The sequence below is a fragment of the Armigeres subalbatus genome, chromosome 3 (genome assembly GCF_024139115.2).
Source record: "Armigeres subalbatus isolate Guangzhou_Male chromosome 3, GZ_Asu_2, whole genome shotgun sequence".
In the NCBI taxonomy this organism is placed as follows: domain Eukaryota; kingdom Metazoa; phylum Arthropoda; class Insecta; order Diptera; family Culicidae; genus Armigeres; species Armigeres subalbatus.
In genome coordinates this window covers 399,767,027-399,791,610 of record NC_085141.1, presented here as the reverse complement: position 1 = coordinate 399,791,610, position 24,584 = coordinate 399,767,027, and the positions used below count along the sequence as shown (strand labels likewise).

Sequence of the window (24,584 nt, the reverse complement as noted above, 5' to 3'; positions counted from 1 at the left end):
GGGTGGCTGGGTTCGATTCCCGGTGCCGGTCTAGGCAATTTTCGGATTGGAAATTGTCTCGACTTCCCTGGGCATAAAAGTATCATCGTGTTAGCCTCATGATATACGAATGCAAAATGGTAACCTGGCTTAGAAACCTCGCAGTTAATAACTGTGGAAGTGCTTAATGAACACTAAGCTGCGAGGCGGCTCTGTCCCAGTGTGGGGATGTAATGCCAATAAGAAGAAGAAGAATTTCTGATTAGTTCCAAATAATGAAGCACTTTATCGGTCATCACATTTTTTCACATGGTTTTCACTTTATTTTCCTCTGTATTTACACACATTTATACTTGTTTGTTTTTTTTTATTTCAATGTTACTTTGATGAACTATGCATGCTTGTTTTCACCTCCTTTCAAATATTGATTTCGGTCTCTCGTTTCATTCTACCACATGTGCTTCTTCTAAATGTAAAATATGTACTTTTTTATGTGTTGGTTGGTTGCTGCTGAAGTTATGAATTTATGTTTCTGTGAAGTTTGGTTTTTGCTTAGTGGATTCGTGTTTCTAATCTTAGTTTAACGGAGTTATTTAAATAGCTGAATTCATTGTTAATTCTTATCGAACATTAGACGACAATGGGTGTCTTGATCCTTAGCTTACGACGTTAACGGTTTACAAAAATATAGAAACAAAAAATAACGGGAATTATATGCAAGCTGCGCTCTAAAATGAATACAAAAACACGATAAACTATCCGTCCGAAAGATTTCTATGGTTAAATATTATCACGAAAAATATATTTTTTCCAATAAATACAGTCATTACGAACTATAACTGGACTGCAACATTCAGTTTATTTTTGAAAAATGGTTAAAAATAAGGGGGTTGAGCGTAAAAGGGTGTAAGCAACAAACACTTATTAAACGAATCAGCCTCAGGCTGAAAGTCTCTTTACTAGAGTTTTTTTTTTTGACAAACACTTGATTATTTTATATATAAAAAATTGTAAATTGAATTTGAAATATTGCATTTAGTATCTCAATACCATCTTCGGGGTGATAATGGGTCTTTTAAGGGTTGAGAATGGGTCATCGCTCCCACAGTCTCTAGGGCAGGAGACAAAATAGTTCAAAAAGGTATTCTATAATTTAGTTGTCTTGTCGTCAGATACGGAGGATGACCATTTGGTCGATTCAAATCATCACAAGTTGGCCAAGTGACCTACTGTGGCGCTCCATCATATTTTTCTTTGCTTACTACAGCCACCTAGTACGTAATTTTCCGCAAATGAGAGGTACAATTGTTATTGTACATTTCTTTAGTATTGCATCAGTGTTATGAATAGCATACGACATACAATATAAAACAATATTCAAGTGATACGGATGAAATTCTGAAAATTGATAGCTATTTTAAAATATTGATAACTATTGTGAATTCAATCATTACCACAATCATCAAAAGATATAAAGGGCGAGATATATATCAGTACAAAGTAAAATTTTGTAGGATCACACGCTTTTTGCAAACAAGTTTATGCATTCTGAGACATACCTAGTTGGACATTGCGTCAAATTGTATTTGTGTTTTTCAGTGGGAAAAATTGACTCGAGTTTTAGTTTTTTCATCATTATTTCTCTGAACGTCAATGGAGAAGTAGAATCAAATCTCGTCTATGTCAATATGAAACTTGATTGATTATTCTATACCTATTTTTCCTTTCCAAGATTTTTTATTTTTTCTGTCATTATCCGATTTTTCTATTTATGTAACATGGCGGGGGTTTGCTAGCCTAGCGGCAAGATTCGGACCTACAAGTCAAGACCATGCTGAAGGTGACTGGGTTCGATTCCCAGTCCCGGCCTGGGGATATTCACGACTTTCCTGGGCATAAGAGTAGCATCGTGTTAGCATCATGACATACGAATGCAAAAATTGCAACATGGCTCAGAAACACCGTTATTGATAATTGTGGAAGTGTTTAATAAACACTAAAAGGCTGCGAGGCAGCAATATCTCAGTGAAGACTGTAATGCCAGAGAAGCAGATCCAAATAGAGGTAGCAGTTTGTTAGTGTCGTCTTGGCTGTTTTCTTTATAGTGCGAACTGTTCTTCAGACATAACAGAGAACCTTATTGAAATTCAAATTAGTGCCCCCAGTTAGGTTCTAATTTTGCTAGTTCAAGAAACAAATGCTTTAAGCGTGTTTACTTTTTTTTCTTATCAGAAATAGAAATCTCTCTTCGGAAAGTTTGCATGATTTATATTTTCGGTTGACCGAAATTGTCACTTACACCACTTTGCATTCGACTCCCTCAATAATATGTTGATCGTGATCGATCTCATATGCCATAAATGCACACCATTTCCAATGCGTTCGAGAGATGGGAGAGGGGCCAAATAACTAATAAACAGAACGATGACTCGCGTATTGAACTATTTAGACATACATATTTTCACAAGTTTACACTTTAGTTTTACAATGTTGTTACGAACTTTACTTTGTGAATGCCACAACTATTATAGATTAGATAGCTTTCTCTAATTTTCTCAAATTTCGATTCCTTTTTTAGCATTCAACAGTGCGATTAAACCTAGCGTATGAAAAAAGTTTGCCATTTTCTTTTTGTTTTATATTTGGTTGTACTCTTGTTTTCCGAAAATTTGGGTTCCAAATGGTTTCGTTTTTTCTTTATTTTAAAGGTATGTCCAGTTACCTTCGTAAGATTTTGTGTTTTTTAGGTGATGAATAAATCTGATTCATACATATTTTATTTCTACCATATATTACTACTTTTAAAGTTAAAAGAAATATACTTTTTATCCGTTAGATTCTTGCATTTGTTAGCAATGTTTTTGTATCTTAAGTTAAAATTTCGTAGCTACGGGCATTTGCATGTTTATTTTTACATCGGTTTTTTTTTTCTCTTATTGATCTAAAACGCACTCACACGCACACATAAACGATTTCAACTTTTTTCTTTGCTAACGAATTCCTTCGACATTACCTTGTCTATACAAATAATTTAATTTCATTGATGAGAATAATGTCCAAAACCTTGTGTTGTTTTATTTGAAAGGTAAATTTCACTATGGTATATTGATCTACATTCAGCATTCAATTTGAAAGAATTTGCGTTCCTCCGCATATGTGAATAAAAGTTCGTTCACCGTGGTTTGGCTACGTAAGGATATAAAATGATTGTTTTTTGGAACATGTTGAAAGAATCGTGTTTATCATGTTGATCCCAATTTATCGTCAACTAAAAAGGCCATTCCCGAACACCTTTTATAAAAGAGTTTTGGAGGTAAATCAGTACACAGGTTGCACATGCGGACGCGACGCCTCTGGATTAAAATAATAAAGTCAATCATTGTAAAGAGTATTTTAGATTTAAAGTTGTTAACTGAAATAAACTTTCCAAAAATTAGCGGAAATATTGTTCCTCTTCAGCCTCCCCTAAATGGCATTGTCCATAAAATCCTGATCGTTTCATAAGAATAGATGAGAAAAACATTGATAATAGAGTGTAGTTGTAGTTTTTATTCGAAAATTTTCCAAATGTGATTCTATTTACAAGAAGAATTCGTTACGATTAAAGACCAAAACAATAAAAGATGATGAAAAAAAAAATTGAAAAATATAGCCATTTTCCAATCGTTTGGACACGCATTCACTCACAATTGAGTTACCCGACTGTCTTATTCTCGACAGTACTAGTTGAACTAGAAACATTTTACGGATTTGTTCTAAACTTGCAAATGAAACATCTGTCGCTTTTTCAGTCAATTTTGGAGACTTAGGCTCGATGGCCACGAAGCGTCATTTCAACGCAGAGTGCACGTGGCGTCAAAAAACGCAGGTGTGCACCGGGAAAAAGCGGGAACGCAGCGTCATCACGCCGATGCACACCAGCGTTATTTTAACGCTGCGTGCACGTGGCGTTGAAAAAACGCAGGTGTGCATCGGTGCGTACCGCTTTTTCCCGATGCACACATGCGTCCTTTTAACGCCGTGTGGACGCAGCGTTGAAAATACGCTACGTGGGTAGCGGGCCTTATCGAGTTTTGGGGAGAGAAAATAATTGTTTCCGATTTTATGATAAAACAGCTAGAGCCCACCTAGTGAAAGATTTTTGTTATTCGGGCTGAGATTTTGGGCCTACCGCTACTGATATACAGATTGGTAACAAAAATGATCAACAAGAGTGATCTGTCTTTTCGCCTTCTTTAGGCACATGCGTGGTTTTGAAGGAGCAATTTACTCTTTCGCATAATTCTGAGCAAATTCGTGATTGAAAGAGACTTGTATTCATTAGCCTGACGAATGCTTATTTTTAAAGAAGGAATCATTTACTTTTTTACCAATTCTATGCAAGGGCGTGATTTGGCATCATATCAGATCCACCTTGCTTTTTATTGGGTATCAGCCCAAGTTAACCAAACGTGTGAAAGTTGACAATGAACGAACATTCTCCGCGTGGAAAGATGGAGATCTACCCCACCATATACGATATGGATTGATTAGAAATTCGAATTAAATGTAAACTCGGCTTACTTTACTGTTAACTGAATTATTGAAGCTTGAAACACACACAACTAAATATATTAGAAATATGCACATCCATTTACAGTGCATGCATCTAGCTGGTTGACTAGTGGCACTGATAAAATCTGCAAGAGTGTGAATCGATATCAAATATTTTCGATTTTAGTTGTATGTTTTTGAGCTTCTAAAATTGGTTGATACTATTACAATACCATTTGTGTTGAAACGCCGGATAAGTGTTTCAAAACAAGATATTGGAATAATTACAGTTACCGTGACACCAACGCGATTGTTCAATTGCGAAGTAACTTCTCATTCAATCCAGTGCTGATGAACTCCACAGCAGTCCACACATAGCGGATATGACAGCTTTGACATGGTTCGTTCTATTATTGTCAGGGGGGTTTTCTATAACCAATTATGTTCAAATTTGGCCTAAACATTCTTTGCATATCAAAGAATATTGTGGCCAAATTTCATAAAACTTCAACAAAAACCCCCTGACAATAATAGAACAAAAGCTGCTATAGTTGTTATTTCCCCTAGTACCACATATTTTGGTTCGAAAGCCAATACAGTGTCTACGCAGTGAGTGCGGTTTTCCGGTCGTTCGTCCAGGGGTGTTGCTTGCTTAAGGTGAATTGCGTTGGATTCCAATTTCAAAACTACATAAATTCAGCAAAAACAAGCATCAGAAAACTTCGAAAAGCATTTTTTTTATCTTTTCCCAGTCGCAGCGTGTACGAAAAAATATTTTCCAGATGTACTACATCGCCTATAAAATAACATTTCTGCCATAAAAACGCAAGATGAGGGCTACGACTACGACGGCCATTGTGGTAGCTATTTCTAACATCTGTCGTGATTGTTCCTGAAGCATGATGCATTTACCAATCTAGGCTTTCGGGTATATCGAAAAAGCAAAATATAAACCTTGTTTTTATGACTTAGGTACAACATCCGGTGTGGAAACAACTAATTTTGAAAGAAGAAAAACGAAAAATTGGCATTGTGTCGAATTTTACCAGGTTGGTGGTAGCAAGTCGAGAAACAATTAACAAATCTAATCACGTGGTTCAGACCATCCTTCACTTCTCCCACCATCGTGAGAACTTGACACTAGTGCTCTCAAAACAAAATTCCAGACATCCATTCCTCAACCATTTATACACTAAACTCAAACCACAGCAACTACAATTATTTATACGATATATTCCATACCAAGGGTCTTATGCACAATATATGTTATTGTTCAATTACGAAAACTATTTCAGAATCTGCATCCTACTTATGCTGCACTCGAGCTACTTCCTACGAAAGTAGTCATTTGCAATCAATCGATTTGTATCGTTGCAAAAAATACATTCAGCCATATTCTACTAAACTGCATAATCATCAATATTTTATAATCGGGTTTTGCTTCTTTACGTCACTATCAATATAAGCTGCTATTTACAAAGCTATAAAATATACCGAGCGTATATTATGTGTGCTGCATTTGTTTGTGTTTTCTGTGAAATATTAATCCTTCTAATGTTTGATTTTATGTCGTTTAAAACATGTAATAAGTATTTAAGATAGCGTAAAACTGAATAACTTTACTTCTTGCGACGATTCGCTAAAATTTTACTAACAGAACTTTCTTGACTTATCTCATCAAAGTTTCCATCCTAATTATAAGTCTGTCAAATCTTATTCACGATAGACATTCGATTCTGTGACTGAACAAACGTTCGTTATACGTGTTGATTCAACGTAAACTTGATATTCCTTATGTTACTAAATTGATCATAAAAACGTAGAAGCTATCGTAAGTGGTGCCTGCCTTCCGTAGTGGCAGAAGTAGGAACCACTCAATCAACTCCGCTTCTACGCGAGAGTTGATCATCAACTGCATTCAATAAATTAGAGAATTAAAAAGTGCTTGTAGGACGACCCCATATCACCATCGGTTGTGTTATTACCTCTGGTATTGCCACTACCACCATTGTTGCTGCTGTTTCTGTTGATGGTTATCGCATTACGATTGTTTTGTACCACCGCAGATGACGATGTTACGGTAACAACGGTCGTTTCCCCCGTTTGGGTACCTACCTGGTGATGCTGCAGCTGTTGTGGTTCGTCATCATCCAGGTCCTCTTCTTCATCGTTAGTGGCGGCATCCAGAATCACCCCATTGGCGTCAACAACGCCGGATGCCGAGCCAACGCCACCATCCATTACTACTTCCTCCTCGTCTTCCACCACAATGCCTTCGCCAGTTTCCTCCTCAATTTCTACATCCACGCCACTATCGATGATGCAATCGTAATCGACTCCTTCAACTATTTCATACACGTCGCCCCCATTGTCGACGTCATCGTCATCGTTCTAAGTCAAACGATTCGGCTGATCTGGCCGACGTTCCTCTATCGTGTAGACGGTGTTGCCGACGCGGAACAGTTCCGTATGCGGGCGAAGCGTTGGCTCGTGCGTTGCTATGATTCCGGCTTCGATTGAATCACTAGTACGGATAAGAGTGGCCTGTGAAAGCAAGAAAGAAAGGAGAAATATTTACACGGTGAAGGTAATCTGCCGGTTTTAATTATTCCGTCAATCATAATTTGTAGGACGCCTCCAGTTTGCAGTTCCAGCCAACACCCTTAATAAACATATAATTGAATAAAAATTTCTTTGACGAAATATTAATGTGATATCGCAGGGCGTAACTTACCTGATTCAAGTTTCCAATCGCAAGCTGATGTCCATCCAGCGTCTGTACCTGTGCAATTGAGAGGGAAGTCGTTCCGTCAGCATTCTCGTGTTGCGTTACCACGTGCTGTTGACCATTGGCGGCTGCCTGTTCCAATTGTTGAGCCTGTGCCTGGGAAACCGTTACCGATATCGTTCCTGCCGTTTCGATGGTGGTCTGTTGCTGGGCCTGTTGTTGTACCTGTACCTGTTGTTCAGTTCCACTTCCATTGCCGGCTGATCCGCTAGTATTCGCCTGTCCGTTTGCGTTACCTGCGAACAGTGGAATATTATGTAGGTATTGTTCACGATACTTTTCTACATTTTCAAATACGAACCTTGTTTGCTCTTCTTGACACGTTCCTTTTTCATTCCGGGTTTCTTAAAATGCCTCAATTCCAAATGACGACGCAAGTTACGAGATTGACGAATAACGGCCTGACAGATCGGGCAAGTGGCTGGTTGTTCCGATTGAGATTTGTTCTTGATCTCTGAAAAAAAATCGAGCTCACATTGTACTATATTCGATCCTGCAATAATGTTCGCTTTCGACTTACTAATAATACCGTCCTTTGTATCAATGACCGAGGTTCCATCAACCACTTGAGCTTCCTTCTTGATGTCCTTTACAACGTTGGCCGCTTCCTCTGCGCTGTTAACAATGATCGTTTGAATAGTGCCTTCTTCATCAGTTTTCAGAACCTTGGCCGCTTGAGTTCCTCCAGCCGAGACAGTAGCCGTTGCCTGTTGTACGAGTCCGGTAGCATTGGTTCCCTGGGATTGCGATGGCTTCTTCACGCGCTGCTTACGCTTACGGGTGGGCAAGAACTGACTGATGACATCCTTGGTAACTTCATCGCTCATCTGGTCCGGTGTAATGGTTTCGATAACCTGGGCTTGGACGGTCTGCGTGGGGGTCAGTGTGGTGATGAGATCTTCCGTCTAGAGATGAGATTAGAATGCATTTGAATATTTGGTAGGGCAAAAAATATCATCTAAATTATATTTTCTCGCAGGATTACTACTGCGTCAGGTTAAGACTCAATTTTCTTTGTCATTTGTAATATCATTGAGTGTCAAAACCTGATGCATCCTCGTCGAAAAAACTGTGTTTATCTTTGGAAGTCTATGTTACTCACGCAAACATTGTTTCCAACGTCGATAACGGCTTTGACTGCTTGATGTTGCGGAACCAGTGTCGGGTGCAGCTGGATCGACGTGGTGTAAGTTGTGTTGTCATCCTTGTGGGACACGGTCTGCGGAGCCAGGCCCTGGATGTTGAGACAGTGGGCCGCCTGCAACAGTGACGGAAGTTGCGAATGGTCAACACTCACCTCGCCCCGGTAGACGAACTCAAGCAGAGCTTCTAAATCGTTGGCATTGACACCGGCCAACATGACGACTGGATGCTTGCATGGTGTGTTCTACTCATTCATGAGTGTCGTTCGGTAGTTGCATAGAGTGGGAAAAGGGAAGAGAGAAAACAGAATTTTAGGTACAACATAACGAAAAGGGAATAAGTGTTATTATCCATAAAGAGTAATCCCCCTGATGCTTTGTTTCGCACAGTAATACCTATTTACTCAGGCGCCTAAAGCATTACGCAAAGTAAATCGGTAAAGTCAATATTATTGTGTTGATTATTTAGCATATTTGATAAATATACGATCAATGCGAGTAAAAAAATTTGGGATTGTATACAATTCCGCTCTATATAGAAGAGAAGGAACTATCCCACCGACACTACTACCCAGCTTTAGCAGCATCCTCCACTCTGTGAGGGAGTAGGAACCTCACTGTCTAGCAGCTGGGCCACCCCATCCATACACCCCAGTTCAACAATTGATAATACCCTAAAAGTAGACAATTACCAAGGATTGGAAAGCGCTGCATAGGGCATGCATGATGCATGAAAGAACTGAAATTTTCAATAGTTTGGTAAATTAGTGGAGATTTTATGAATCCATTGATATATAGATCTTTGAAATCTGTTGAAAGATAAAGGACCTATTAATGTTACAAATCTTACATGATTTCGTGACGGTCCCCAATTTTGAAATTTTCATTTTACACCCTGTATCCGAGTCTTTCCCTTAGACGTAGTTTACGTCAAAAGTCTATTTGGAAAGCTGAAATCACAAAATTGATAGCATTTTCTTAATTGGATATAGGTACCGATTTATTGTTGAGTTGAAAATATTTCACGCTCGGGAGAGATAGTTTTGCTGCGACTTTCTTGGACTACAAGGGAGAATCTGACAAAATATATAATTTTTATTGGTCATAGAGTATTTCACTGACATGTTATTGGAAGTTTAGTCCTAAATTAGTTTTTTTGTCTTCTAAACCTTATACGATTCTAGAGTTTCAAAATCCTTCGCAACAATGCTTGAGGAATCTGCTAGAAGCACTCTCTGACAAAAGGATGTCAGAAACAAAAACGACTATAAAGGTAGGCTGATTGTCAACAGTTTGTCAACTATTTCCATTCCAATCCGCGAAATCCGCGACTAACAAAATCCGCGACTGAAAAACCAAAACCGCGACAAACAAAAACAATTATTACTTAGAAACACATTTCAATATAAGATTTAAATACTTTTGCTTTTAATCTATAGAAACATTGATCAATGTAAAATGGAATAATTTAAGCCGCATATCGTTTTGAATGACAAAGTAGAACTAATTTCATGGTTCAGAAGAAAATGGGTCCTTGCATTACTAATAGCCTAGTCGAAGTACAGGCTTTATCACTAGATAAATAGTGTTTTGGTGTTAAAATTTACAGATTTAAATTTCACTGGGAGTAAAGAACATGACGGAACCAAAGTAAAAGCCTTCGGTTCGGGTTCTACACATTTAAACTGACATCGTTGCGATGCGTTCAAAGGTCTGTCTCATTTGGAGAATTAAACTTAAAAGTGATAGTTCAATAATTATCGAATAACCCTGCTCGCAGAACAAGATTACTTTCGGCCAGGGATTGAACTTATCATTCCATTATCATTTAGTATTCAGCAAATAACTTATTCCAGAGACGGAATTCCGAAACGTGTTGTATGGCGGATTTTTAACGCTATTTCCCCTCTTTAACTTTGTCTAAGGGTACATTGCTCTATGTCTTATATTTACAGCGTGAAACGGTAGAATCATTTAACATACTAAATGATAATAACACTTATTATCATTTAGTATATTAAGTGATACTAACGTTTAACGATGTAAATATCAGACATAGAGCAATGAACCCTTAGACAAAGTTGTAGAGGGGAAATAGTGCTAGAAATCCGCCATATAACACTTTTCGGAATTTCGCCTCTGGAATGAGTTATTGGCTGAATACTAAATGATAATGAAATGATAAGTTCAATCCCTGCTTTCGACTGATATCGAATCATTTTTTATCGATGTCTTATTGGCCATTCTTATTATCGGATTTTTTTTTTATTTTCGAGCTATCACTTTTAAGTTTGATTCTCAAAATGAGACAGATCGTAAGTCGACAGGCTTGAATCACACGTATATCACAAATCGGTTAATGATACTCTTCAAGAGCAATAACTTCAAATTTGTTAGCTATTTAGAAACTCAGAGGACCAGATCCCATTAGAACTCGATTTTCTAAACTGATTCGTTAGAGGTCCTAAAATTCTACCCAACAAAGCTTGAAGAACTTAGTGATAAATAGATGCAGAGGCGGACAGAGGTGTTTTTATTACTGCGCAGATCATATTTGAGCAGAGGGGAAAACAGGATCTGACCGATTCAGCTCCCTATGAACAGTACCCAGTAGGAGGTACTGCATCGTTTACTGACCACCCATCTATCGCGAGCAGTGCAGTGAGTCGTCTGTTTTTTCCCACGGAGTATCTATTTCTGTTGTGAACTTAGGCACGAGCGATCGGAAAAACGAGAAATTTTGGATCAAGCAATGACAGAACGTTTTGAACAAAAAAAACAGTTTACCGAGCTATGATGGCAATTGAGCTATTGAGCTAGCAAAACTAAATGCAGAAGAAGGTCGGACCGGGTTGCGCGTCTGCCCTGAGCTTTATGGAAGCCTCTGAGCCCCCAACAAAGTCGAGTCCTTCCTGCCACGGCCACCGTTCAACATTCGACCCGGTCATGTGTCTGGGGTTAGCGAAGAGGTCTTCCGCACACCATCGGGAGGCAAGTACAATACATCAACTATATAGGCAAGTACAATACAACTATAGGTCTTCTTTGCCAGAAGGATTTTCAACTTCCAGCATCGAACGACGAGACAAACAAATACTACCAAAATGTGGGCGGCATCAATTCTTTCATCAAAGAATATCGTCTAGCAGTCACTGATTAGTGATATGACATCGTCTTCATCGAAACATGGCTCAAATCAAAACACGCTGTCTATTCAGATGTTTGATTCTGGGTATCTCGCGCTTAGTTTCATAGGGGCGTAACTGTATAGATCGATTTCTCTTCGTCGATGTATTCTTTTTTTTATTGTACCGAATGGCGCTAGTTTGTCGATGATTCAATGGTTTGGTGTGATAAAGGATGATTGTATCTTGCATCAGAATCAATAATCACGGTTGTAGCTTTTGAAACAATTGAGTTATTAACAAAATATAAAATCGATTAAGAGAAATCGAACTATACAGTTACGCCCCTATGAAACCTAGGTATGAAACTAAGCGCGAGATATGAAGTTTTCCGTTGCGACCGGAGTCATAGCAACAGCCGAAAATTTTCCTATTGGTCGCTGTTAAATCATGCTTATAGCCCAGACCAAAGATTCGTCCTTGGGAATGTCTTGAACAGGTTTGGACGTCAATCGAGCTGGGCGATCGTAAACTGTTTCTCTGTGCAATATACATCCTACCTGATCGAACCCGTGATATTATTTACGTTGGAAATCACTGCGATTCCGTTTTGTCGATCCTTGAGGCTGTAAATACTATTGTTAACATTATCGTACTTGGTTACTTTAACTTGCCAGGTATCTCGTGGGAACACTCCCCCATTCATTTATTTAGTCTACATCTAAACAGATAACACTGACTCAACAATTTGACGCCACAATACACGGTTTAAGGCCGCATCTCTCCATCCTCGAATACGCCCCACGCTCGCCAAGTAGTTTTGCACCTGATCTGCCCATCTCGCTCGCTGCGCTCCACGCCGTCTCGTACCTGCCGGATCGGAAGCGAACACCATCTTTGCAGGGTGGCTGTCCGGCATTCTTGCAACATGTCCTACCCATCGTACCCTTCCAGCTTTAGCTATCTTCTGGATACTGGGTTCGCCGTAGAGCTGGGCGAGCTCGTGGTTTATACATCGCCGCCACACACCGTCTTCTTGCACACCACCAAAATGGTCCTAAGCGCCCGTCTCTCGAATACTCCGAGTTCTTGCAAGTCCTCCTCGAGCATTGTCCATGATTCATGTCCGTAGAGGACTACCAGTCGTTTCAGCGTTTTGTACATGACACATTTGGTGCAGTGGCGAATCTTTTTTGACCGCAGTTTCTTCTGGAGCCCGTAGTAGGACCGACTTCCACAGATGATGCGCGTTTGTATTTCACGACTAATATTGTTATCAGCCGTTAGCAAGGATTCGAGGTAGACGAATTCCTCGACCACCTCGAAGGAATCCCCGTCTATCGTAACACTGCTTCCCAGGTGGGCCCTGTCGCGCTCGGTTCCGCCAACAAGCATGTACTTTGTCTTTGACGCATTCACCACCACCAGTCCAACTTTTGTTTCAGGCGGGTGTACAGTTTTGCCACCTTTGCAAATGTTCGGCCGACAATATCCATGTCATCCGCGAAACAAATAAATTGACAGGATCTGTTGAAAATCGTACCCCGGCTGTTACACCCGGCTCTCCGCATGACACTCCCCCAATGGCTTCCTTTTCCCGAATGCTGGTCGCCACTAGTGAAGGTTATTGCACATCATCCCCCGTTAACAGTTTCAATCCAAAGTTTGCCTCATGATGTCGTGGTTTCTCCGGTTTCATTCTACTACGACTACCGTAAAGCTGATCACAGTTGTATTGCTGAATTTTTCTCCTCGTTCGAATGGGAGAGCATTTTGGATCCAGAAGACGCTAATAGTTCTGCGCGAACTTTCTCCAATGTCTTAGCATATGTAGTTGACAGATTCTTATCGAAAAACATTCGTAATAAATAAAGTGGACCACCTTGACAGGAAAGGAAGCTCAACATAAAGAAAATTAATGAAGGGGCTATAGCCCCTCTAGGCATCGGGGCTAATTAGGCCAATGTCAATAATCGGCGATTTTCGCAACACCATTAACAAAAATATTGGAAACAAAGACTAGCTTTTAAGGTGATTATAGAATGAAGCCCGTGGCACAGAGAAACAGACGTTTCACTCTACACATCTTCCATCGTTCATCTTTTTGACGGTGGATTCAATTTTTGGTAGGTGGTCGATTGGCCGCCGATGGCGCTTCCATCGATTTTACTTGTGTTTGACGTTTGCTCACTACCGCCACCTGATTGCCGCTTGTCCACCTACAGTGCATTTAGCATTGGGCGATAATGTTTCCGTGATGATGATTTGGTTGCATTTTGTTCTAAGTGAGACGTCTGTTTCTCTGTGCCCGTGGTGAATTTCAAATTCAAATTCAAATTCATCTACACACACTTAATTTTTTTTACCGGGATCTCAGCAAAATGTTGAACTTTTACCGAGATTCGCACAGCCGTACCCCAGCAAACATGTTTTTTGCTAAGATTTCTGTCAAAATTGCTGAAAATCAGCAAATGTTTTGCCGAACATCAGCTAACAAACGCCATTTTTGCTGAAATATCAGTTTTTTATTTTACTGGCCCACGGCTGTGCGGAATTTTGCCGAGCTGCAGAAATAAAAACTAGGTGTGTACATTTCCAAAAACCCAAATCTGGCGTAATAGTTTTCGTACAGTGCTGAAACTCAAATTATGATTGTTCAGCATAACTTAGTAAACGATCTACCATTATTTCAGCCGCATACGAGTTATGGTTCTTTCATCTCGTGCTCTTGAAAAAAATATTGGAAAAGCACGTGGTTTACAAAATGGCCGATTTCTGGCTTTAATGTATAATCACCTTAAACACAGTTTCGGTGTCCCGGTAATCCATAATTGCAATATGATCAATTTGTCAGGTCAACAGACCTGACGTGTAGATTAGACCCTACAATCATACGATAATTAAACTAATATTACGATATGATGTGTTTGGATTACATCGTATTATTGCTTACTAGACCATTCTGAAAAAAAACTTGAAGTTTATTCAATCAATTTCAACTGTAAAAGCAAATTCTCGACTGGAAAAGCAAATCCGCGTAATCCGTTGTAACAGCCCTGGGATTGCATTAAGGTGCTGTGCACAAACCACGTAGACCAAATTTTCACATTTTCAAATCCTCCTTCCTCCTAGTAGACTTTCGTAGATTTTTCCAAAACACCTCTCCCCTCCTTGAAGTCTACGTAAATTTCCCAAAATCTAAAAAAAATCATATTTGTTGTGTAATAATATGGAGTGTCAAGTAATTTAGTTACTCAAAACTTCAAACAGAATAAAATCTAACAAAACAAAAATCAAATTTAATCCTCTGTCTACGGTAGCTGAAACCAGAGCTCCAAGAGATTTCAAGTGGAAATACCAAAAAGCTTTCCAAGATTTCTAGAAGAATTTTCCAACTCAACGCAGAAGAATTTCCTGGTGAAATCTAAGATAGTTTAATGCCAAAATTTAGAGTTTAACTTCAGTGAAATCCATTAGATTTTTCTAGAGAAATTTATTGTATTTCAAAACAAAATAAAAAAATAAAAAGTCTACGTAGACGACTCTTGGTATACTCCCCCATCTCCCTTCGTAGACAAACTTAGACTTGCATGAAACCCCTCCCCTCTCTTGAGAGTCTACGTGGTTTATGAACAGCTCCTAAGCACTCATATATCGCTATCAGTGCATCGTTGGATATGCCACCACGGTTTCCTACGGAGTCTCAATGGCTTCAATAAATGATCAGGAAATATTGAACCGCGGAAGAAATTGGAATGAATTATTAGCGACTGGTTTTTCAGGCGCTAACGTATATGCGCAAATAGCCAGCATGAGTTAACTGCCAGCAATTTTTCGGAAGTAAGAGAAACATATTTGGTAGATATCAGTTATGCAGGTGTCTTTCGCCATAATGTTTTAAAACTTATAGTGTGCCGCTGTGAGCCCTGTGAGCACGCTCAAAGCAAACAATTCATTGAAAAAAATAGCTAGGGTGGGTGTACCAATTGTCGCCATTCATAAGAACAACTATTTTTTTTACAAATAAGTAAAAGGCATGTGGGTGAACTTTATATATCAAGGGAAAGGTTTTACTTCCTGCTCCTTATTCCTGCTCAAAATTAATTAATCCATAATTGGAACGCATGCACCAGTTGTGGCACTATTCTTAATTTTGGTTCCTTATTTGGCAAATCCCATCGTTTTCTTATGGGATTGGCCAAATAGGGACCACTAGTGCGACAACTGGTGCAAAGGACGTCAAAAATTAAGCAAAATCAATTTTTGCCTTTCTTGTATACAAAGTATACGTAAAGGCTATAGGATCACTCCAAAACCGAACTTTTGATAGAAGGCTCGGAGACCCATAGTGTTATATACCAATCGACTCAGCTCGACGAATTGAGGTGATGTCTGTATGTGTGTGTGTGTGTACAAAAATGTGAGACACACTTTTTGGTACTTAGCATTATTCGATTTGCTTGCAACAAGTTGCAGTCGACGCGGATTGCGGTCTAGTTGTTTCCTATTGAAAATTGGCCCGATCGGTTAATGCGTTCCAAAGTTATTGAAAAAACATTGTTTTTCTACCAAGAGTCCCCTCTTAGGAAATTTTTTTTCAAAAACGAAAAAAAATTTTTTTTTTCAAAAATTGTAGCAATGCATTCAAATGACCGCAAATGCATATGAATTGACGGAAAAAGTAAAATCTATCCCCCTAAAGTGCTATTTCGACCTCTCTTATGTATTTTCTTATTCTTTAATGCGCGAGAAAGGCACCACCAACGCTAGGTGGATTGATCTGGGTTTTACAATTATGCTTTGCTTGTTTTGGAGGATATCAAAGGTGTTATCGTATCATATGAATATGCTTTATCGATATGAACTTGGTTTGCGGTGATTTGATTGGCCATTTGGCATATAAAGGATTAGTGCGACAACTGGTGCTATAGCCACAACTGGTACACCTAGCCTATATAAAACTAATATTGGAATAATAAATCACAAGCAGTTTCCTTTCCTTCGCTACCAGCATCCAGGCGCTAACCTATAAGCTCAAACATCACCATGAAGTTAACCGCCAGCACTTTATAAGGCGAAAGACATCTAACGCGGGTTTTCTCAAAGGTAGGATAATATTCATTATCTTCTCTAAAACATCATGCTTTTGTGCGACTGGAGAAGAATTTTGTGAACTACACAGGTCACTCTGGCCGTAGTCTAAGCAAATAAATAAATAGCCATCAAGTTTGTTTTGCTCCTTTCAACTTATATTCAATTCTTTCAACTACAATGGGCTACATTTAAAACATCTTTATTGGTTTATTGTGGGCTTCGTAGCCGTGCGGTTAGTGACGTCAATCGTCTAGACGTATGTGCTATGGAGAGTGGGTTCGATTCCCGCCCCGCTAAGGAGGAAACTTTTCGTGATAGAAAAATCTCTACTGGGTGTTATGTGTGCTGTCCGTTGTCTCATGCTGTGTTCATTTCAGAGCATAAAATATTCAAATATTATGATAGATAAGGAAACATCCATAAATTACGTAGCGCTGGGAGGGGGAGGGTGTGCCGTGCCGACCCATACAAAATTTTCAGATACTTCATACAGAAAGTGTGATATAGGGGAGGGGGGTAGTTGGAGGGGGGGGGGTGGTGAATTGGTCAATTTTTGCGTTACGTAATTAATGTATCTTCCCTAACAGAGATTATTGTTCGACATCGAAGCAACTCATATGAGGCGTGAAATTAATATCACTTTCTTTACTTCCTGCGTAACGCCAGAAATATGTACACTTCATATATCAGTCTGAATCAACAGATTTGTGTAATTTCGCAGATGCGGCACGACTGTAGGAAAATGGGAACGTAGTAAAATGAAATTGGACACATCTGGCATTAGAGTTCAGAACAGTATCAATATTATCAACAAGCAGCACAACAAAATCAAAATATACAGAGCGCAGTAGAAGGAAAGACTAATTTTTCTTACGCTCACTTATCACATTCTGCTCACACTTCTCCCCGGCTCTCCGCCTGCTGAAGCTGCCTGCTGCATGCAACTTGATCTCGACCCTCTTCTGTAGAGTAATTCAGCATTTTTGACAGCACATGCGAGTTCATCTCCGAGTTTCTCCGTGTTGCCGTTTCTTTGCTCTGTTACGCGATCCCAAACAAACGGTGCTTCATCCCAATAATCCTTTCCAGCCAGCCTTCCTCCAGAGCGCGAGCCATGTACGAGCGAGCGGAGCTGAATTCGGATAGGATCGGAGCACCGCACAGAGCAGGAGGGAGCACAGCAAGCACATGCATCAAGCCATACTGATACTATAGGGGCCGGGCGCACTCTCCCAGAAGACGATAAAATAAAATAGACCATCTCGAAACTCATCGACTGGTTGCGAAGGCACTAAATAGAATAGAGGGTGCTACCTCTGGTGCTGATCTGCTCTTTCCTTTCACGTGTTGTTGGCATCAGCGGTCAACCATTCACCGTCCGTCAGTCAACCGGTCGTGTTGTGGGGTCGTGTGACGCAAACTTTTCTCCCGCCCGTTCGGTTCGTATTGCAGCTCGCAGCAGAGTTTGTTGGCATTTTACAAACGATGATCATTGCGGATGTTTCGAAAGATTCTGGGCTTGGAAGTATTGGGACAAACATGAATACAACGGAAAAGTGCAACTTTGAGTTAACTTATAACTAAGATATCAATTAATCAATAATGTTTTTATACGTTATTGAGAAGCACAGCGCAACTATTATCAAGACCATGAATGCTCATGACCGTTTTGTCTTGTGTTTCAAACTCAAGAAACTTTTCGATATTTGTTTCTTATATGGCTCTACATTCCAACTGGAAGTTAACCAGCATTGCAACTCAGTATTCTATTAGCATTTTCTCAGTTATTAATAAATTAAAAGCTTTGCTATGCCCGCCATTGCATGAGTATGAAACTTGTGTGGCAAGTACAATGGATACACTTAAGTTCAGGGAACCTAGAATGTTTCCCACCCGAAAACATACTAGGCCAGACGAGAATAGAACTCGTTGTCTTCGGATTAGCAGTCCTACGCCTCTGCTCGCAAGGATAATTTGAGACCCCGCATACATACAACGTTGGTAAATCAGGGTGTCGACTCAAATTTGATAATGAAATTCCCTGACTTTCCAGACCATTTCTCAAAAAGTTCCAGGTATGAAAAATTCTATTCCTAGAAACACATGAAAATCTCTGCATGTTTGATTCCTATCCATATGAGTTCCTGAGTTACTTATGACTTCTAGTAGCAGAACATTAAGGATATGTAGAATTTCGTAAGAAATTCTGGTCGTTCACAAAGAATCAAGTAAATGCGCAGAACTCCTGAAAAGTTTTCATAATTCACATCTTTCCAAAATTTACTCCAAATTCCCACGGACTTTCTGGAGTCGCAATAGACCTCCAAGACTACTGACACGACGCTTTTGACACGACTTTTGAACAACTTTTTGAACTATCGTGGGAGCTTCTAGAAATCCTTCTAATTCCGTTAAAAAAACTTACGGGTTAGGTATTTCTGTAGACATCGAGAAACCTCCATTGGGTCTCAAGAATACTTACGAAGTAAGAATTCTTATTTACTCTCTGTACTTACGAAGTAAGAATTCTTATTCACTCTCTGTGGAGTTAATGGACTTCTAAAAATAATCACGAACGCTGCAATCTTACAGATAATCAAGAATACAATCCCCACAAGATCACATAAATCCATGCAGCACTTACAGCCTAGAAAAACATTCTAGCCATGCAATACTATAAATATGTTGGTCTGAATACACTCAGGTCGTTTAATATTTGTCGATTGTGGCCTTTGCCAATGGCCAAAAGATATTTTAGTTACTAGATAAAGATTGTCGCTGTCGTCGCTGTTCGGAACATCTTTTGCTGGCGAGGATAGGGGAGCTAAATGTCAATGAAGGAAAATCCATACGATTTGACAGGTATGTGCCACACATGTTTCGGACAGCAGAACAAAGGGAACCAAAGCGACAATCTTTATCTAGTAATCAAAATATCTTTTCAATGGCCCCATGGAAAAAATATAAAAAAGGTCATGTTTATGAAGAAGTGCCATAACTAGTCTCATATGCTAAGGAGTGCTACACCTACTCAATATATTTTATCGAATTTTAGTTGTTTGCAAAAAGTGAATCGATTGTCTTGACATTCCAGGATTGTTTTATTTATAAAAAGTTCAACTACTATCAACTAGATGTCAGACAAGTACAACAAGCAATGAAACTTTATAAGGAACATCTAATGGAGTTTTTTGAAGAACTCGTGGAAACATGTTTGAAGATTCCTTGGTATATTTTTCGTATGAATACTTCCACGAAGACATTTCAATTCAAATTTGAATAACACCATACAATCTAGCAAGTTTATGGAGCGGAGCTTTGAAAAAAAATATCTATTAAACATCCATCAAGGAGCTCCAGGATTAAACTATTGAGCGAGCTCTTGGAAATCCACTAGGATTTTTCTTTATGTTTCAGTGAGAATTCTGAAGTAATTTAGAAAATTTTCTGAAGGGAATAATTATTTTCACAAGATATCCCAAAGCATTTTCACTGGAGTAATTTCTGGACAAAATTTTCAAAGATCAACCAGACTATTTCCTGATAAAATTGTTTTATAAACATCAGAAGGAGCGAATGTAAAACTGAAACATTCTTGCGTCCGACTATGGTTATGGAGTATCGAGAAATCGTTTAATTGAGACCATCGCCATCTACGTACATGAGGTAGTTTATATGATGCTTTAATCCACTGTCATTCTCTCTACATGACTAGTACCTAAGGACGTGAGGATCGACCAATGACTTTAAAAGCCCATCATCAAATGAAAGTTCACAAAATGTTTTTAAAACATTCCCTACAGAATCTTGTTTGGGGATGATGCCGATGCTGTGGAGTGTTGTCAAAGGTACACTTAGATGATATTCGGCGTGTTATTTCAACAAGCCTTTGAATATCTAGTTTTTGGTTGTAGGTTAAACATTATTGATGATTATTTGTGGATCGGTTCTGAACTATGGCACATTTCAGCCATTTGATTCAATTTAGATTGCTTAGACTAGATAATTTTCAAAAAATTAGGCGCTGAATTTTCATCAAAAGGAAATATGATATATTGTTGGTTACTAATCAGCAATTTAAATTTATCAAGATAGATCGCATTTCTTCCAATATCATAAGCACATTAATATAATTTTATTAAGACTCTCGCGATGGATGATTAAGTATTTGAACGCTAGATGAGGAAACTGCAAAAAAAAAATCAAAAACGACTCTGACACAAAACCACGCAATCTATTTGTATCAGGCCTCAACAGTGATCATTTGAACAACATGGATTTGGAACCTGTGTTATTGCTTAGAGATTAATAGAAACAAACTCGATTACCATGGGTACATGGAATGGGCCCGGAGTAAACTTTTAATCTAGAGACTGTCAACGGTCACACAAAAAAAGCTTTAAAGCTTGATAGTGAAAGTGATTGTCGACTGCAACTGTCTCGGAGTATTATTTTGTTTATCGGCTATGCAGTCTGATTACCAGCTAAAACGCTATATTAATTCTGATCCGAAGTTTCGGTACTTTTATTGATCCTATTTCAATGGATTAAAATGGTTCAGCGTTTCATTGTCTTAAGTGTTTAGCATACTGCTCGAAATAAAAAAAAATCCCTATAAATTTTCAACATTGGGTTTTGTGATTTTTTCCCTGACCTCAATCGAAATTCCCTGACTTTCCCTGACATTCCAGGTCCAAATTGGAATTCCCTGACTTTCCCTGACTTTCCAGGTTTTTCCAGGTAGTCGACACCCTGTAAATGGCATAGTTTAGCACATTTGAATCAGAACTGATCCTGAATAATAATATATGAATGTAGAAATTTTATAACCGTGTAATCAGACCATTTTTATTGGGTATCCAGCAGAATATAGCCGGTAGCTTAATTTGTCAGGACTGGATCATAACAGAAGTTTTGCTTCAACTGGGAATAATATTGAAGGTCTATGAATGGTCCACCTGAACATCACAGTCAATAGTAATGTAGATCGCTTATTGTTACCACTAATGCTCATCGTTGTATAAGTTTTTACCCATTAACTACCCGGGTAGATGTGAATGACAAACTAATAACATAAAAATAACAAATTTTGCTGTGATTTCAAGCATTGTTATTTTTATCTTATTCACAAAATACATGAAATAACATCGCAAGAACAAATCAAGCATAATTTTTCATAAGGACGTGTGTAACAAAAGTAAACAAAACAAGATTGTTAATACAACATGACAATCACACGTGACTTTATATAATGCGCATCAATTCTACTGATTTTAGATCTTAAAATTCTTAGATACAATCTTTTTATGAATTGATGTATGTAGAATTTTCTATTTTTGTAGTCTCACTGTTACATACGTTGCTTCAACATATGTGAACTAAGAGCGGCCTATGTACCAAAAAAGCGAAACAAAACAAAACTGCAGTTGCGTCAATCGTGGACTATGGAAAACCGACCACTGTACAGCGACATATGTACAGCATACCGGTGTATGTATAATTTTATCGTTTTTCACAGGAAATTTGAAGTCATAAGCAAGCTTATTACGTGCCATGTATTGATGCATACCAGCGGAGAAAAAAGTTTTAGTTTTTAAACAGTTTTAGAAAAAGTTTTGCCAACTTTCTGCAAAGGATTTCTGGCTTAACTTTTCAAAAGGACCTAAGTAACATTTTTTTCATGAATTGATGTGAATACTGCAATCAATAGCTTTCATGTTGTTCTGTTAATTGCGCTATTCAAATTAATTCATGAAAAAAAATGTTACTTAGGTCCTTTTGAAAAGTTGAGCGAGATTTATCGAATCCTCATAATTGTTACATACGTCGTTATGAAAAATTATGCTTGAAATTGTATATTGATAGCAAAATTTGTTATTTATCAGAAAGATTACTCCAAGCCTTTCTGGAGTGACATCTGCAGCAATTTTAGGGTGATTTGCCGGCAAAATAGCAGCTGCAATGTTTGCGTGAATCGCCGAATAAATTTAGCAGGCATTTTCGCAAGGAAATTTTTGAAGGAATATACGTTGAAATTCTCGGATGAATGTTCGCAAGAAATCTTGGAGGAATATTCATAGTTTCCGGAGAAATTTCGTCTAGAACTTGCAGGGAACTTTCGATGCAAACCAATGCATTATGGCTATCACCACAATACAATTCTGTGGCCTGGGAAGCCAAGGAATTCCCTACCCAAAAGATTCCTAACGGATAAATTTATTTACATCGTTCTTAACATTTGGGTTTACACAATTTCTGCATATGTTTAACTCGTTCGCCTGACATATGTAAGATAGTATTGCAAAAATAGTTACAATGTCTTGCAGCAATTTTGCATGATTTTTTACAAGCAATTTTCTTAACTTTTACCTGTTCGCCGTTTCGATCAAAACTCGAGCATTACTTACTCTAATATCAAAACAATGAACGTCCGGGTAGTGGATACTTATTATTAATCATAGCCAATAAAAAAATAACATTAAATTATACTGGAGTCAGTTTTTACGCGACGGGTGCGTACCGCGTAGATATTATCATTGAACATGATCAATGTGCATATGAGAAAGAGATTTAATAGAAAAACCTTCGGGCCTTCGGTGTACGCTCAATTTTGTGATATCTTTTATATATTGTTAGCGTTGGTCGAATATTGTTTCCCTGATGAGAAGTGGAGACATTCCACTAAAAGCTCAGAATAATTTTCTTAACGATTTACATTTTTTTCACTTATGCACTCATCAAAAATGTTTACCGTACATTAATTACCATCTGATTTTTCAAGAACGATTTAGGATTATTAGAAACTATTGATTTTGGTTGTAAATTGGAATAACTAGATTTCGATTAGTTTCTCACTGCTAGACCCATTGTCACTCCTGATGGCGGTAACATAGAAGGGAACAAGACTTAATTGTTCTTGATTCTTGTATTTAGTTTTTGATTCTTGCCAGAATGCTTTCTATTTTTTTAAAATTCTTTATTCTTCTCTCTTCATTTTAAGCTACTTACCCTGAATCGTGTTTACAAGCTAACGAAAGTCTCGCGTACTTTTTATGCAAAAAAAACTCTTTTTCCACTCATCTCTTACCGTCAATTTTCGGCATCCAGGGAACTGGATAATGCCAGGGCACTTAAAGTTTGTCCACAAAGTGCTCCCTTCGTAATGATTCGCCGCGATTACAAAGGTTCCGTGCGTGACATAACCTCTAACTGCCAAGATGCTAAGCGTAAAAAAACGGAAGATTCCCATTCCAGCCACAACGTAACGATACCAGCTACTGTTACTACTCACTGAGTTGCTCAATGTTACTAATATCCCCCAGCAAGCATATCACCTGAAGACAGTGAAAGCTGGCGTGCAACTTATGTTCCATGGCCACCAAGATGGACAACTACAGCACCAAAACATTATCGCAGCACTGAATACAGCAAACATCGAGTACTTCTCGTACACTCCAGCCGAAAACCAACAATTGAAGATAATTCTCTCTGGCCTCCCGGACTACACCGTGCAGGAGCTAGCAGAGGAACTCGCTTTCGTTGTCAACGCTTTGGACATGGTATGCAAAATTGCAAAATCACTCCACTCTGCGTCAAGTGTGGGGAAAAACATCTCTCGGCGGCATGCAGCCTCCCAGCGAAAGCGGATCTCGAAAAGTTGGATCCAGCTATTACCCATTCAAAAGTGCGATGTGCAAACGCTAAATACCAAGAATGTGTTGCCAGGAAAAACTATCTACAAAGCGGAGCTCTTGCCAGAGATCACCAGCAGCAACAGCGAAAATCCAAAAACTTCTCGAACAGAACAACGACAGCAAACTGGCCTTCACTGGGTGGTGATCAAATATGCACCCCAAAAGTTTCAGCTCCAAAAGCAGCTAGAGAGTCGCGCTTATATTCCGAAGTACTGATCAACCCTACTGA

At 38.7% G+C, this 24,584-nt stretch overlaps 1 protein-coding gene across 6 annotated transcripts in view; it reads right to left on the bottom strand.

The window, feature by feature from the left end:
- Nucleotides 1-279: 279 nt before the first annotated feature.
- Nucleotides 280-24,584, bottom strand: part of LOC134226930 (transcription activator GAGA) — a 32,614-nt gene continuing 8,309 nt past the window's right edge. For all 6 annotated transcript variants that reach the window (XM_062708048.1, XM_062708047.1, XM_062708049.1 and 3 more), the window contains exons 3-7: nucleotides 8,403-8,687; nucleotides 7,821-8,205; nucleotides 7,602-7,754; nucleotides 7,247-7,536; nucleotides 280-7,056 (exon numbers count right to left, since the gene is read on the bottom strand). In XM_062708048.1, the coding sequence (XP_062564032.1) occupies nucleotides 6,904-7,056; nucleotides 7,247-7,536; nucleotides 7,602-7,754; nucleotides 7,821-8,205; nucleotides 8,403-8,687 (1,266 nt within the window). In that variant the 3' untranslated portion in view covers nucleotides 280-6,903. The remainder of the gene's footprint in view (nucleotides 7,057-7,246; nucleotides 7,537-7,601; nucleotides 7,755-7,820; nucleotides 8,206-8,402; nucleotides 8,688-24,584) is intronic.